The 16,586-nt window shown below is 33.5% G+C and overlaps 3 protein-coding genes across 3 annotated transcripts; all 3 read left to right on the top strand.

The window, feature by feature from the left end:
* The first annotated feature begins 2,059 nt into the window (after positions 1-2,059).
* On the top strand, positions 2,060-5,545 carry LOC103517810 (putative uncharacterized protein DDB_G0282133). The gene is made up of 2 exons (XM_008482859.1): positions 2,060-4,006; positions 4,301-5,545. The coding sequence occupies exons 1-2, from the start codon at positions 2,060-2,062 to the stop codon at positions 5,543-5,545; spliced, it is 3,192 nt and encodes a 1,063-aa protein (XP_008481081.1).
* Positions 5,546-10,566: 5,021 nt separating this feature from the next.
* LOC103517809 (probable inactive protein kinase DDB_G0270444) lies at positions 10,567-11,787 on the top strand. The gene has a single exon (XM_008482858.1). It carries the CDS (start codon positions 10,567-10,569, stop codon positions 11,785-11,787), a length of 1,221 nt encoding a protein of 406 aa, XP_008481080.1.
* A 35-nt stretch (positions 11,788-11,822) lies between these two features.
* On the top strand, positions 11,823-15,895 carry LOC103517808 (homeobox protein cut-like). The gene is made up of 3 exons (XM_008482857.1): positions 11,823-12,297; positions 12,451-13,611; positions 15,627-15,895. The coding sequence occupies exons 1-3, from the start codon at positions 11,823-11,825 to the stop codon at positions 15,893-15,895; spliced, it is 1,905 nt and encodes a 634-aa protein (XP_008481079.1).
* Positions 15,896-16,586: the final 691 nt, after the last annotated feature.

Raw genomic sequence — 16,586 nt, 5'->3', positions numbered from 1 at the left:
GAAACAGTGAACCGTGAAGTACACTCACAAGAAACAGTGAACCGTGAAGTGGAATTGCAAGGAAGAGTTAATCATGAAATCGAATTACAAGAAACAATTAATCATGAAGTACACTCACAAGAAACAGTGAACCTTGAAATAAAATTGCAAGAGGAAGTGAACCGTGAAATAGAATTGCAAGAAAAAGTGAACTGTGGAATAGAATTGCAAGAAACAGTGAACCGTGAAGTACACTCACAAGAAACAGTGAACCGTGAAGTGGAATTGCAAGGAAGAGTTAATCATGAAATCGAATTACAAGAAACAATTAATCATGAAATACACTCACAAGAAACAGTGAACCGTGAAATAGAATTGCAAGAAAAAGTGAACTGTGGAATAGAATTGCAAAAAACAATGAATCGTGAGATAGAATTACAAGAAACAGTAAACTGTGAAGTAGAATTGCAAGAGGAAGTGAACTGTGGAATGGAAATGCAAGAAACAATGAATCGTGAGATAGAATTACAAGAAACAATGAACTGTGAAGTAGAATTGCAAGATGAAGTGAACCGTGAAATAGAATTGCTGAAATAGAATTGCAAGGAGGAGTGAACCATGAAATCGAATTACAAGAAACAATAAATCATGAAGTACACTCACAAGAAACAGTGAACCTGGAAACTCTATGAGTCCACCTCTGCCAAAATAGACCAAAGCTTCACAAAGAACAAAGGTTTGATGTCTTCAAATATTCTTTTGTGTGGTCAAACTTTGAAAAAAATATCCCAAACAAATTCTAAAGGTGAACGTCAGGTTATTTCAGAAACATTCCTTAATAAGAACAAATCTTTGAAGGAGCGAAACAATCCAAAAAAATGTTCTCAAAACACAATCAATGAAACGCGAAATAGAATTGCAAGGAGGAGTGAATCATGAAATCGAATCACAAGAAAAAATAAATCATAAAGTACACTCACAAAAAACAGTGAATCTTGAAATAGAATTGCGAAAAACAGTGAACCGTGAAATAGAAGTGCAAGAAAAAGTGAACTGTGGAATAGAATTACAAGAAACAGTGAACCATGAAGTAGAATTGAATTTCAAGAAACAGTGAACCGTGAAGTAGAATTGCAAGAAACAGTGAACCGCGAAATAGAATTGCAAGGAGGAGTGAATCATGAAATTGAATCACAAGAAAAAATAAATCATAAAGTACACTCACAAAAAACAGTGAACCTTGAAATAGAATTGCCAAAAACAGTGAACCGTGAAATAAAAGTGCAAGAAAAAGTGAACTGTGGAATAGAATTACAAGAAACAGTGAACCATGAAGTAGAATTGCAAGAAACAGTGAACCATGAAGTAGTATTGCAAGAAGAAACAGTGAACCATGAAGTAGAATTGCAAGAAACAGTGAACCATGAAGTAGTATTGCAAGAAACAGTGAACCGTGAAATAGAATTACAAGGAGAAGTGAATCATGAAATCCAATTACAAGAAATAATAAATCATGAAGTACACTCACAAGAAAATGTGAACAGTGAAATTGAATTGCAGGAAACAGTGAAATAGAATTGCAAGGAGGAGTGAATCATGAAATCGAATTACAAGAAACAATAAATCATGAAGTACACTCACAAGAAAATGTGAACAGTGAAATTGAATTGCGGGAAACAGTGGACCGTGAAATGGAATTACAAGGAGGAGTTAATCATGAAATCGAATTACAAGAAAAAGTGAACTGTGGAATAGAATTGCAAGAAACAAAGAATCATCAAGTAAAATTACAAGAAACAGTGAACCGTGAAATAGAATTACAAGAAACAGTGAACCGTGAAATGGAATTGCAAGAAAAAGTGGACTGTGGAATAGAATTGCAAGAAACAATGAATCGTGAGATAGAATTGCAAGAAACAGTGAACTGTGGAATAGAATTGCAAGAGGCACTAGAAGAGGAGTTAGGAAAGAAACGAAGTAAAAATACCGAGAAAATGGATAATATTTCAGGATACCATCATATAACTCAAAATTCTGAATTTAATCTTAATATAGACCATGATGTGAATTGCAAGAAACAATGAATCGTGAGATAGAATTGCAAGAAACAGTGAACTGTGGAATAGAATTGCAAGAGGCACTAGAAGAGGAGTTTGGAAAGAAACGAAGTAAAAATACCGAGAAAATAGATAATATTTCACGATACCATCATATAACTCAAAGTTCTGAATTTAATCTTAATATAGACCATGATGTATCCGAGAAAGATATTCTTTTGTGTGGTCAAACTTTGAAAAAAATATCCCAAACAAATTCTAAAGGTGAACGTCAGGTTATTTCAGAAACATTCCTTAATGAGAACAAATCTTTGAAGGAGCGAAACAATCCAAACAAATGTTCTCAAAACACAATTAATGAAATAGACTATAAAAGGGGTGAAAAAATCATTCATGATGACGTTAAAAATAGTTTAGTCTCTAAAAACCCTAAGAAAGATAGGGATACTTATGAAAAATATCTCGAAAAAATGGAAAGCGGAAATAAAAATCTGAGTAAGACAGATAGAGTGAGAGAAGTTGGAGTATTAGTGGACAATTTAATGAAAAAACGAAATCCTGTCAGCATTGAAGAAAATAAAAAGGAAATTTCATCAGACAACGACAAAAACAATGATGATCCCAAAAGAAAAATACTCTTTAAAAACGACAAAAAAGACGAGGCAATTTCGAATAACACTTTGGGGAACGGTAATTTTAATGACTGTAATGATCCCAATATAAGTTTAGTATTTACAATGCAAACAAATCACAATAAAGCATTTGAACGTTGCCTTGAAAAGTCCAAACAAGAAAAAAAATTGAAAATGAAAATCATGCAAAGGGATGACAAAATGAATGACTGTTTCGAGCCAAAAAATTGTAATGACAGTGATGATCCCAACACAAGTTTAGTATTTGCAATACCATCAGCCGATAGTAAAGCATTTGAAAAATGCCTGGAAAAATCAAAACAAGAAGAAGAACAGTTGAGAAATAAAAAACTTTTGAAGGGACGGAGAAAAATCAATGACAGCTTGAACGAAGGAAGAAGGTCAGTAAGCAACGAATCGTTTAAATTGGAAAAATTATATAATGAAATAAGAAATCACAAGAATAGAACTTACAAAAGGAAACTGGATCATGGAAATACAAAAAGTAATGTCAGCACTCAATTAGTCAACAAAAAAAGAATCGTTCATGGCATGAGTAAAAGAAGCACAGAGGAGTCGACTGGGTCAAATAAAAGTTTAAACGGAAAGGGTGTTTGTGTCAAACAGCAATTATATAATATGGATTTGCCATCAAATAATAATATTTCCCCTTCATTAAATACTGATTCGCACACTGATAAGTTTAAAGACCCGAACGAAACGTACCCATCATTAAACTTGAACAATAAGCAACTGGAAATACATAATGATTCAGAAGATTCGAGTGAAAACATTGTTCTCTCAGAAAGAATAGATTTATCAAAAAATGGCAAAAAACGCCAAAATGAAGACGATAGTGATATACTAATAATGTCACTTGCCAAGAATCAAGAAAGAAATGTGAAAAAAGACAGTAAGTCCAAACATAGCAAACTGATGAAAAATGTCACCAATGAAAGTACTACATATAATACGAACAACATCACTGATGCAAAAAGTATAAAAGTTACAGTAGAAATTCACAGTGAACCTCAAGAAAATGATTCTAACACTAACAGAGAGAAAAATAATGAAGATTACAAAATTATTTCTCTCTCCAAGGGTGATAATATGATAGAATCAAGTGAAGCTTCAAAATTAAAAAACAAACGTCAACGTTTAGTACAAAAGGAGAAAACTCATAGTAACGATATTACAGATGATATTTGTTTATCAAACAGTAGAAAGAGTGAAGCTCGTCAAAAGAAATCCAAAAAAGTTGGCGTCAAGCAAACAGAAAAAGCTTTTTCGATATCGAAAATATGTGAAGACATTAGAAAAGAGATAATTGAAGAAAAAGTAACCCTTTTGAAAATGTCTCAAAAACATGAAATTTGTCTACAACCCAATATTACACAATCACAACCTGGCAAAAAACAAAGAGGTAGACCTCGAAAATATCCAGTTGATTCTATGAAACCACGTAATACAAGAAGGAATCATTTTTTATTAGTAAATCCAGGTAAAAGAAAAAGAAAAAGACATTCTCATCTAAATTCGGAAGTATTCCCAGTTGGGGACAAGTTAAATGTGAGTATTGGATTAAATAATCTGCAGTATAATGAACAACTGCACAACATTCTTTCTTCAAAGCAATGGACTGGCACAGATAAAACATCCAAGAGATCAAATGAATTTTTTCGTCTGAATTGTTCCGAATATACGACCAATCCGAATAGTTTTTCATTAAATGAGAAAAAGTCACCCAAACTCGACTGTGATAATTTAAGATCAAGTGGAAGTAGTTTGGACCGTATTTGTATAAAATTGAAATGTGATACTAGTATGGTTGGTGAACACACAAAGAAAAATGGACAGTACAAATCATACACTGTACAAGACTCGTCAATAACTGAAATTGAATCCTCTCATGACACTACCACAACGCAGAACTTGTCTCTTTTGGACATGACAAAGAAGAAAAAAGGAAAATCGGTTGACACTGATACCATACCATTACTCACGTTCGAGTCATTCGATAAGTCTGATGATACTGATGATGATACGTCCACAGATAAGTTAACGAACAATAAAAAAGATCGGAGAGCAAGTACCCTCTCCACACCACGAAATTCAGTAGAATACAATTCTGAAGATGAGACTGTAGAAACTATCGAAAATTTTATCTCAAAATTTCCTTGTACAAAAGAGTCTGTTGAAACTGATTCAAATAAAAAAGTGAATTCTCCAATGAAGTCTGATACAAAAGGGTTATTTGGCATAAAACCATTTGATGTAGAAAAAATTGAAAGACAAGGTAGCAGTCTTATGTTTCAAAACACAAGCCTATTTGAGTCAACAAGAAGTCCAAATTTTAACAACAATCCTTTATCTGATGCAATGCTATTTTCCAATTTTATTAAAAACCCTTCTTCCTTTCCGTCAAGTTTTTATCAACCGGCTAGACAAAATATCTCAGTATTTGGACATACGATGCATAGTGTTGAACAACTGTCCGCCATGATAGAAAAAATCAAGCTTAAAGAGGAGAGTGTATCAACACCTCATTGCATACTAAAACCATCTAGAATCAACAATATAGAGTTACAGAAATCTTCAATACTTTCGCCTAGTATTGAAAATGAAAATTTACCTTATAAAATTCCAAATTCAGTATTGAAGTCTTCGATGTTGAGCCTGTCATCTTGTAGAAGAAACGAGGCCTGTCCAAATAGTTCAGAAAAACAGTTCGTAAATACAGTTAATGCTATAAATGTACCAAATAAAGAATCAAAGACTAAAAATAATGAAATTATTAGTGCAAACAGTCTTACAGAAATATTTTTATCTGAAACTACTTGTAATCAGAAGCGTCGCATCAGACCGTTAATGAAATAGACTATAAAAGGGGTGAAAAAATCATTCATGATGACGTTAAAAATAGTTTAGTCTCTAAAAACCCTAAGAAAGATAGGGATACTTATGAAAAATATCTCGAAAAAATGGAAAGCGGAAATAAAAATCTGAGTAAGACAGATAGAGTGAGAGAAGTTGGAGTATTAGTGGACAATTTAATGAAAAAACGAAATCCTGTCAGCATTGAAGAAAATAAAAAGGAAATTTCATCAGACAACGACAAAAACAATGATGATCCCAAAAGAAAAATACTCTTTAAAAACGACAAAAAAGACGAGGCAATTTCGAATAACACTTTGGGGAACGGTAATTTTAATGACTGTAATGATCCCAATATAAGTTTAGTATTTACAATGCAAACAAATCACAATAAAGCATTTGAACGTTGCCTTGAAAAGTCCAAACAAGAAAAAAAATTGAAAATGAAAATCATGCAAAGGGATGACAAAATGAATGACTGTTTCGAGCCAAAAAATTGTAATGACAGTGATGATCCCAACACAAGTTTAGTATTTGCAATACCATCAGCCGATAGTAAAGCATTTGAAAAATGCCTGGAAAAATCAAAACAAGAAGAAGAACAGTTGAGAAATAAAAAACTTTTGAAGGGACGGAGAAAAATCAATGACAGCTTGAACGAAGGAAGAAGGTCAGTAAGCAACGAATCGTTTAAATTGGAAAAATTATATAATGAAATAAGAAATCACAAGAATAGAACTTACAAAAGGAAACTGGATCATGGAAATACAAAAAGTAATGTCAGCACTCAATTAGTCAACAAAAAAAGAATCGTTCATGGCATGAGTAAAAGAAGCACAGAGGAGTCGACTGGGTCAAATAAAAGTTTAAACGGAAAGGGTGTTTGTGTCAAACAGCAATTATATAATATGGATTTGCCATCAAATAATAATATTTCCCCTTCATTAAATACTGATTTGTCATTGAAAGTTATCGCCAACAGCCAAAACAACAACAGCAACACATTCAGAATCATCAATTATTTGATCATCGTCATCAAAGTGAGCAATACCACCACCAACAACAACACCACCAACAACAACAACAACAACAACAACAACAACAACAACAACGACACCAACAACAACAACAACAACAACAACAACAACAACAACAACAAGAACAACAACAACAACAAAAACAACAACAACAACAACAACAACAACAACAACAACAACAACAACAACAACAACAACAACAACAACAACAACAACAACAACAACAACAAGAACAACAACAACACCAACAACAACAACAACAACAACAACAACAACAACAACAACAACAAGAACAACACCAACAACAACAACAACAACAACAAAAACAACAACAACAACAACAACAACAACAACAACAACAACAACAACAACAACAACAACAACGACACCAACAACAACAACAACAACAACAAGAACAACAACAACAACAAAAACAACAACAACAACAACAACAACAACATCCATCACACGAGCAGGATAATCAGCAGAAGCAACATAAGCATTCCCTTAAATGCCAGAACTCTCATTCCGATAGCGTTCCGTGGATAATTCACAATTATGATCAAACAAATATCAACTGGAAGCGCGGGGATGATCGACAGTCTTGTAATAAAGCTGTTTACCGGTTGCCTCAAAGTGATAAAGTTAGAAATACTTCTCTAGTATCGAATGTGAGCTTTAGCCAAACCCAAAGTGTACATAACTTTATCACGGAAAAGTCTACTGTAGAAAATCATTATGTTGTAATGAACCGAGCCAAACAGAGGAATTATCAAGATTTAAACAAAGTGAATTTCAACTCCTCAGAACCAGTGATACCCACTAATTATGTATATCAGCAGATACCCACTAATTATGTACATCAGAAATCGCATCAGCAAATCTACAACACTGCCCCCAATTGTTTGGTCAGTCCAACAATAAATATCCCCTATAATCCGAAAAGATTTGTTTGCAGCACAAATCAAACTGTAAATACAAATCTTTTTGGAAATTCAATCCAGCATGCACCCACAGTTAAATCAAATTCGAGAAATCAACGGTCGTGTAAAGAAAAAAGTTTATTGAGAAAAGTGCATCAAAGAAAATTACTTGAAAAGAAAATTGTTGAATCTCAAGAAACTAAGACTTCAAATTTATTCAACGACACCTCGAGTAGTCTTAAAGAAGACGTTTGTCCACAATCGCTTCCACAGTTTATTAAAACCCCAAGCTCTCAACAGCATTTAAATATGAGAGAAGCCAGCGGAAGGATGTCTTGCAATCCAAGTGATACGAACCATCACATTCTAGTCAATCCCAATTCATTGAACAAGCCAGAAGAATCTGCTGTGCGGATACAATCGATTATCATGAAATCGAATAATCAGACCTTACCTCTAGTAAGAAAATCAGACACTAGCCAAGAGGTTTTGCCACATTCTGAGTTGACATGTTCCGCTAGTGAGGAGAGTATAGGTCCATTTATGACAGATCATACATTTGCCACCGACTATAGTCGAATATATGGAACTGGAACCAATGACACCACCACACCCACTGTACCTTACTTGCAAACATCAGAAACTTGTGAGAACATGCTGGTTGAATCTAACATGAGCAATGTGAATAGTGTTATTATTCAACAAGACCCTGCTCAAAATAGTTTGTTCCATTACTATGAACCTTTTACCAACACTAATGTTGTTAAGACGCGATCAGATGTACTTGACATACCAATCCTTCCTGCCAACAGAATGATGAGCATTGCTGAAGTACTGGCAAACCCTGATTGTAATCCTGAACTACAATTTAAACTAAAAACAATTTCGTCATCCAAGGTTAACAAGTAAACCTCGGTTCACCTACTCTGGACAGTTTCTTTTCTTTATGTATACACATATTTATACTATTCCCCTTTTCTAGCCTAAATAAGGAAAGTAAAAACAGTAATTATTATTATTTTCTCTTTTCCTTCTGAAAAATGGTCCTATCCAAAAATAATAAATACACATCTCAAGATTTTTTTTATTAACTTGACTGTTACAATAATACTAATGATTCTTATTATTTATTTATTTATTGTTATTAGTATTATTTTAATAATTATGATTGTATAATTTTTTTTATTTTAATTTATTATTGTATAATTATCATTATTTAAATTGGTTTTTTTCTTGATGCCAGAAATTATACGAAGAGGACACTTAATAAAATATTCCTAATAGGAAGATGAGTTTTGAATTTCAAAGAAAATGTCCCAGATAAACAATTTTAATTGTGAAAATTTTCAAATGAGAAAGGACGCTACACTTCATCATTTAATTTATACGTATGTGCAAGATGTGGATTTCAAAGGAAATATCCTGCATATGAAGATACAAGATGTGGATTCCAAAGGAAATAACCTGGATATGAAGATTTAAAATGTGGATTCCAAAGCAAATATCCTACATATGAAGATACATGATGTGGATTCCAAAGGAAATATCCTACATATGAAGATACAAGATGTGGATTCCAAAGGAAAAATCCTGGATATGAAGATTTAAAATGTGGATTCCAAAGCAAATATCCTACATATGAAGATACAAGATGTGGATTCCAAAGGAAAGATCCTGGATATGATATTTCCTTATTTTTAAACATAAGTAGCCCAGTTCCAAAAGTGAAAAGTTTTTTTTTTTTTTTTCAAGACCAAACCCAATTAAATCGGCTGCTTGTTTCAAAAGATACATATGAGTTTTTCGTGTTTTCCCTAAAAAATGGCAGATGTCCACTTTTGGAACTCAACTACTCACATGTACAATAAATCTCTCTATTAATGATTTTACTCCTTGTCTAAACTGTAGACATAGGTAATTGCCTACAATTGTGGTGACTAAGGAGGGGTTCAGTTTATATAGTTTTTTATATATATATATACAGGGTGGTTCGTGATTTGCGAACACTCTTATGGGAACCCCTATTTTTTATTTAATTTTTGGAATCAGCATAAAATTTTAATTAAAAAAATGTATTCACTCGAAAAAATTTGCTCTGCAAAAATTTGCACAAATCGCGATTTTGTGTGCGTCAGTGACCCCAGATTTGATGAACAACGCAGTTGGTCCTGAGTTAGAGCGAAGAATGCCTTACTGTGTACAAACAGATGGATCTCATTTTGAACAGCTTTTATAAATTTGTTTGTTGTTGTTGATTGTTGTTGAAATAGTTAAGTGAATAATACAAAAACTAAAGAAATAATTAAGAAATTGTTTTTCTTTCTCACAGTGTACAGAATTTTTGTAGAGCAAATTTTTTCGAGTGAATACATTTTTTCAATTAAAATTTTATGCTGATTCCAAAAATTAAATAAAAAATGGGGGTTCCCATAAAAGTGACCTATATTTGGCAAAAATGGGCCGCTTTGCAAAAAAATTGCAAATTTAAAAAATGCCATTTTAATCATCAAAATTTCATCTACATGATGCCGTTTATTTCATTCCTTAATTCCCAGCCGTTTCTGAGATATAAGCGTGGTTCGCAAATCACGAACCACCCTGTATATATATATCACGAGAACGGTAGGAGCTAGAGACTTAAAATTTGGCATGTAGCTGTGAAATGTGACAAGGATGCGACACGAAACTTTTGGTTAAGATCGGTGCAACGCTTGGCGGCATTTCGGATGCTTTTTGACATCGGTGTAATTCAATAATATCTCGGGAATGGTATGAGCTAGAAACTTGAAATTTTTGGTGTGTAGTCCACAAATGTGACAAGGATATAACACACAACTTTTGATTAGGATAGGTGCTGCAGTTGGCGGCATTTCGGCCGCTTTTTGGCGGCTTTTGACCGTTTTTTTTTGCCGTTTTCAGCTATACTGACTAAAGGGTTAGAGATATTGTAAAAGTTACAATAGAAGAACATCATTAAGCATCATCCCAAATAAGCATCATTCAATAGGATAAGGAAAGGCGTGTGATGTTCACACCAGATTTTTAACCACTTTATGCTGTGTAAATGCAAGAGGAAGTGAACCGTGAAATAGAATTGCAAGAAAAAGTGAACTGTGGAATAGAATTGCAAAAAACAATGAATCGTGAGATAGAATTACAAGAAACAGTAAACTGTGAAGTAGAATTGCAAGAGGAAGTGAACTGTGGAATGGAAATGCAAGAAAAAGTGAACTGTAGAATAGAATTGCAAAAAACAGTGAACCGTGAAATAGAATTGCAAGGAGGAGTGAATCATGAAATCGAATTACAAGAAACAATAAATCATGAAGTACACTCACAAGAAACAGTGAACCTTGAAGTAGAATTGCAAGAGGAAGTGAACCGTGAAATCGAATTGCAAGAAAAAGTGAACTGTGGAATAGAATTGCAAAAAACAGTGAACCGTGATGTAGAATTGCAAGGAGGAGTGAATCATGAAATCGAATTACAAGAAACAATTAATCATGAAGTACACTCACAAGAAACAGTGAACCTTGAAGTAGAATTGCAAGAGGAAGTGAACCGTGAAATCGAATTGCAAGAAAAAGTGAACTGTGGAATGGAAATGCAAGAAACAATGAATCGTGAGATAGAATTACAAGAAACAATGAACTGTGAAGTAGAATTGCAAGAGGAAGTGAACCGTGAAATAGAATTGCAAGAAAAAGTGAACTGTGGAATAGAATTGCAAAAAACAGTGAACCGTGAAGTAGAATTGCAAGGAGGAGTGAATCATGAAATCGAATTACAAGAAACAATAAATCATGAAGTACACTCACAAGAAACAGTGAACCTTGAAGTAGAATTGCAAGAGGAAGTGAACCGTGAAATAGAATTGCAAGAAAAAGTGAACTGTGGAATAGAGTTGCAAGAAACAGTGAACCGTGAAATAGAATTTCAAGAAACAGTGAACCGTGAAGTAGAATTGCAAGAAACAGTGAACCGCGAAATAGAACGAAATTCAGTAGAATACAATTCTGAAGATGAGACTGTAGAAACTATCGAAAATTTTATCTCAAAATTTCCTTGTACAAAAGAGTCTATTGAAACTGATTCAAATAAAAAAGTTAATTCTCCAATGAAGTCTGATCGCGAAATAGAATTGCAAGGAGGAGTGAATCATGAAATCGAATCACAAGAAAAAATAAATCATAAAGTACACTCACAAAAAACAGTGAACCTTGAAATAGAATTGCGAAAAACAGTGACTTGTGTACGAATCAATCTATATCAAACAATATTATAATAAGTGGGTCTAACGTACAAAATGGCAAGCAAGATATGATCAACAACTATGTCAATAAGAAATTAAAGCAATTGGAAGATCAAAATTTTAAACATGATTCTCTAGTACCCAACTTGTACGAGTCGAATTTTGAGCAGGTATATCTGCATGAAGATCTTAACGTAGAATCCAACGAAGAGCTCAAAACTAATTCTGAAACATGTCGAGTCATACATCAGAAAGATGTTAATTTCAATTCAAGTCAATACAGCTGTAGCATCTCAGAAGATACTGTGTTGAATCCTCTCAATGAAACCAACGTAGACCTAGAAGAAAGCACAGAATCCTTCGCATCTAGTGAATGGAATATGTCGAGTGATAATTCTGTGCCAAATTACTTGTCCTATTATGAATATAGTCATACAGTAGAATATTGTACTACTTTGAAACTTTCTACGATAAATGACTCATCTATATCAATGTCACATGTTCCTGAAAAGAATATATCATTCAGTAGTGCTTCAAATGACAGTAATGCTTCACTAGATAACAAGAGAGAAGAAAAAAGACATTCTGGTAATATTGAAAGAAAAAATGAACACGTTATTGAACCTTTATTGGAAAAAGTATCTGTTTCTTCTTTAGACAATGAAGCATTAAGTACATTTTTTTCAAATTATAAAGCTTCTAATGTGAAGGTTGCGGCAGAAGAAAGTCAAGATACGAGAAGCGGAATAGAATCCAACCGAGTACATAATATTCAATACTGTTTATACTCTCCCAATCAAAATGATCCTAGCAAAACAAATAACATTAATAAAATACAAGCTAACTACAATCCCAAAACCCACGCTACCATTATACACTTGGCTAAATCTTCGATGTTGGATAAAAATCGAAATGATAGTACTGTGAACTCTCAAAGTATGTGTTCCAGTAAAAAGAATATTGTAAGAAAACACAAAAACTCTAGTACCAGTGATGTTGAGGACAATCATAAGATGCTACCTGCTGATAAAGAGTCTCTTTTCAACTTGCCTGATTTAAAAAGCTCTGATTTAGTTCAAGTTGACAAAAATTTGTCAGTCCCGGACAATTTTCCCAATATATTTCTTTGTGATGAAAATGACAAAATTGTTCAAAGTGACGAGTTTATCAATACTGCTGCTCTCTTGGGAACAGATGACAAACTTTTCGAGGAATCATCTTCCAGTGAAGTCTCCTGTAATGAGAATTTAAATCAACTCATTGCATCTCTTTCTGATGACACTAATTCCTGTGATGCAAACACCAAGAAAAAGAAGAAGAAAAGCGAGAAAAGTGTATCAAGTACCCGATGCAAACAAGATTATGTTTCCGGAGCTGTCATCAAAGTAAATGAGTGTAGGTCTGAGTCAAACAACTCCAACTCATGGAATGATAAGACAAATGTCCCGGAGAATGGCTACAATATTGACAAAAATACAAATTCGAGACTACAGTTTGATATCGAGCTTGGTATTGAAATGATGGACAATAGCGAACTTAGAATTATAAAGTCCTCTGTGAAATCAAAATCTTCTAATATAACAGAAAATAGTAGTAACAATAATATGGAAAAAAACATCAAGACTGAAGTGGAACTGGAAAATACACAATCTTATTTCCCAGCCGGTGACGTGAAACAACCCCTCTTCCACCACAGAGAGCAAAATTATCAACAAGACCAACTTCATGATTGTCAAGAACAGCACTATAATGAGAAACAAGGACAGTATCACCATGAACATCTTTCTCATCGCCAACAGCCAAAACAACAACAGCAACACATTCAGAATCATCAATTATTTGATCATCGTCATCAAAGTGAGCAATACCACCACCACCACCAACAACAACACCACCACCACCACCACCACCACCAACAACAAGAACAACAACAACAACGACACATGCCTTTTCCACAAGTTTGGCCATGCCTCGGGATGAACTAGCGGGATTCCGGAGCGAAGCGACGGAATTCAGCTAGTTCCTAATAAGCTCTAGACTTGATAGCATGCGTCATTATATGTATTCACAAGTGTTAGCTTTAATATACAGTGCGTTCATAAACAGTCCCTCCTCTTCTTATCTATTGATACAGGCTTTGATCGCGGGTTTAATTCCGTCCGCCAGGTTGGAGTTCACACACAAGCCCTAATATTCCTAATAAGCTCTAGACTTGATAGCATGCGTCATTATATGTATTCACAAGTGTTAGGTTTAATATACAGTACGTTCATAAACAGTCCCTCCTCTTCTTATCTATTGATACAGGCTTTGATCGCGGGTTTGATTCCGTCCGAGGCGTATTTTCAACAACAAGAACAACAACAACAACAACAACAACAACAACAACAACAACAACAACAAGAACAACAACAACAACAACAAAAACAACAACAAAAACAACAACTTTCTCCTATGCTGTTCCCTTCTCTCTACCCTTTGAAAGAAGAAAATTATAAAGCCTCCATCTTTAGCCGTTCAAAATCCAAGGAGGGAGGACTACTCCTTATGAACACGTTGTATTTGTATACCAACGCGAGGTAAAACCTAAAATTCTTTCAATAATTTTCATTCCCCCGTGCTCAAAATACCTTTGAGTTTTGAGTTCCTTTTCCTTCATTCTTCAATCTAGTAAGCTAATCTAATGGCTACATGCAACTTTTCAAAGTACTTTTTTTGTGGCCATCATCCCACGAATTTTATTACATTTTTTTTTATTCGTTTACTTTGAAAATTTTAATATTCGTGTGAAAATTTTAACTTCTAGTAAAAAAAAAAAAAAAAATATTTTTTTGCTCAAAATTTCTGGTGTAAAATTTTAAATCATTCTTTTTCCATTTTTTAATAATTTTATTTACTAAAGTTTTGTTTTTATTTCTTACGGGTTTTAATGAGAAACTAAATAAAACCTTCTAAGAAAGTGACCTAATAATAATCTTATGTTGCTTAATTTTCATACTCTATTTATTTATCAATTAAATTCGTAATAACGAACTTTTTCTACGTTTTAAATTCAAAATAACGGATTTTTTTCGACCTTTTTGCAAAAAGTAACGGTTTTCTTAATCGGTACAATTTTGAAATTTTGAATTAAACTACTCTGTTGTTCTTATCCGTAAATATCTAATTAATAATTTACTATTACAACGAATTGATTTTTAGATAACGAATTTTGAAATTGAAAGTCTGTGATGTCTACTAGGAAGAAGAAATATGAAGCCGGAATAACTTAGGAGGAGACTTCTTCAAATATTCGACTATAATATTTCTTCTTGAAATTCTTCAACTATAGTAATTTTTCATGTAAGTTTAAAGGTCCACGCACACTTGGACCGCATTAAGCAGAAAAGAACCACCCAAAAATATGTAAATTTAAATCGACCAAAAGATTTTTTACTTCCAGTTCTTCTTGTTGACTGATTCCTTTCTGCTGTCCAATTATCTGTCATCTTATGTATAGTTTGTTCCATATTACTTTACATTGGATCAAATGCACGAGCAAACACTTATCCAGCACGGATACAGTTCGTCGCGTCGCGCCGACGGAATATAATATAGAACAAGCTATACGTCGCGTCGACGGAATATAATATAGAACAAGCTATACGTCGCGCCGACAATATAATATAGAACAAGCTATACGTCGCGCCGACGGAATATAATATAGAACAAGCTATACGTCGCGCCGACGGAATAATATAGAACAAGCTATACGTCGCGTCGACGGAATATAATATAGAACAAGCTATACGTCGCGTCCGACTATAGTCGAATATATGGAACTGGAACCAATGACACCACCACACCCACTGTACCTTACTTGCAAACATCAGAAACTTGTGAGAACATGCTGGTTGAATCTAACATGAGCAATGTGAATAGTGTTATTATTCAACAAGACCCTGCTCAAAATAGTTTGTTCCATTACTATGAACCTTTTACCAACACTAATGTTGTTAAGACGCGATCAGATGTACTTGACATACCAATCCTTCCTGCCAACAGAATGATGAGCATTGCTGAAGTACTGGCAAACCCTGATTGTAATCCTGAACTACAATTTAAACTAAAAACAATTTCGTCATCCAAGGTTAACAAGTAAACCTCGGTTCACCTACTCTGGACAGTTTCTTTTCTTTATGTATACACATATTTATACTATTCCCCTTTTCTAGCCTAAATAAGGAAAGTAAAAACAGTAATTATTATTATTTTCTCTTTTCCTTCTGAAAAATGGTCCTATCCAAAAATAATAAATACACATCTCAAGATTTTTTTTATTAACTTGACTGTTACAATAATACTAATGATTCTTATTATTTATTTATTTATTGTTATTAGTATTATTTTAATAATTATGATTGTATAATTTTTTTTATTTTAATTTATTATTGTATAATTATCATTATTTAAATTGGTTTTTTTCTTGATGCCAGAAATTATACGAAGAGGACACTTAATAAAATATTCCTAATAGGAAGATGAGTTTTGAATTTCAAAGAAAATGTCCCAGATAAACAATTTTAATTGTGAAAATTTTCAAATGAGAAAGGACGCTACACTTCATCATTTAATTTATACGTATGTGCAAGATGTGGATTTCAAAGGAAATATCCTGCATATGAAGATACAAGATGTGGATTCCAAAGGAAATAACCTGGATATGAAGATTTAAAATGTGGATTCCAAAGGAAATATCCTACCCATGAAGATACAAGATGTGGATTCCAAAGGAAATATCCTGGATATGAAGATACAAGATGTGGATTCCAAAGGAAAGATCCTGGATATGA

Source organism: Diaphorina citri, unplaced genomic scaffold (genome assembly GCF_000475195.1).
Source record: "Diaphorina citri unplaced genomic scaffold, Diaci psyllid genome assembly version 1.1 scaffold1968, whole genome shotgun sequence".
Classification (NCBI taxonomy): Eukaryota; Metazoa; Arthropoda; class Insecta; order Hemiptera; family Psyllidae; genus Diaphorina; species Diaphorina citri.
This window is presented reverse-complemented; position numbering and strand designations above follow the sequence as displayed.

Coding starts and splice junctions, on each gene's coding strand:
- LOC103517809 (XM_008482858.1), top strand. CDS start 10,567: ATGCAAGAGGAAGTGAACCGTGAAATAGAATTGCAAGAAAAAGTGAAC.
- LOC103517810 (XM_008482859.1), top strand. CDS start 2,060: ATGAATCGTGAGATAGAATTGCAAGAAACAGTGAACTGTGGAATAGAA. Junction 4,007..4,300: donor AAGAGATAATTGAAGAAAAA/GTAACCCTTTTG, acceptor CTTTCTTCAAAG/CAATGGACTGGCACAGATAA.
- LOC103517808 (XM_008482857.1), top strand. CDS start 11,823: ATGATCAACAACTATGTCAATAAGAAATTAAAGCAATTGGAAGATCAA. Junction 12,298..12,450: donor CAGTAGTGCTTCAAATGACA/GTAATGCTTCAC, acceptor CAAATTATAAAG/CTTCTAATGTGAAGGTTGCG. Junction 13,612..15,626: donor ATTTGATCATCGTCATCAAA/GTGAGCAATACC, acceptor TGCAAACATCAG/AAACTTGTGAGAACATGCTG.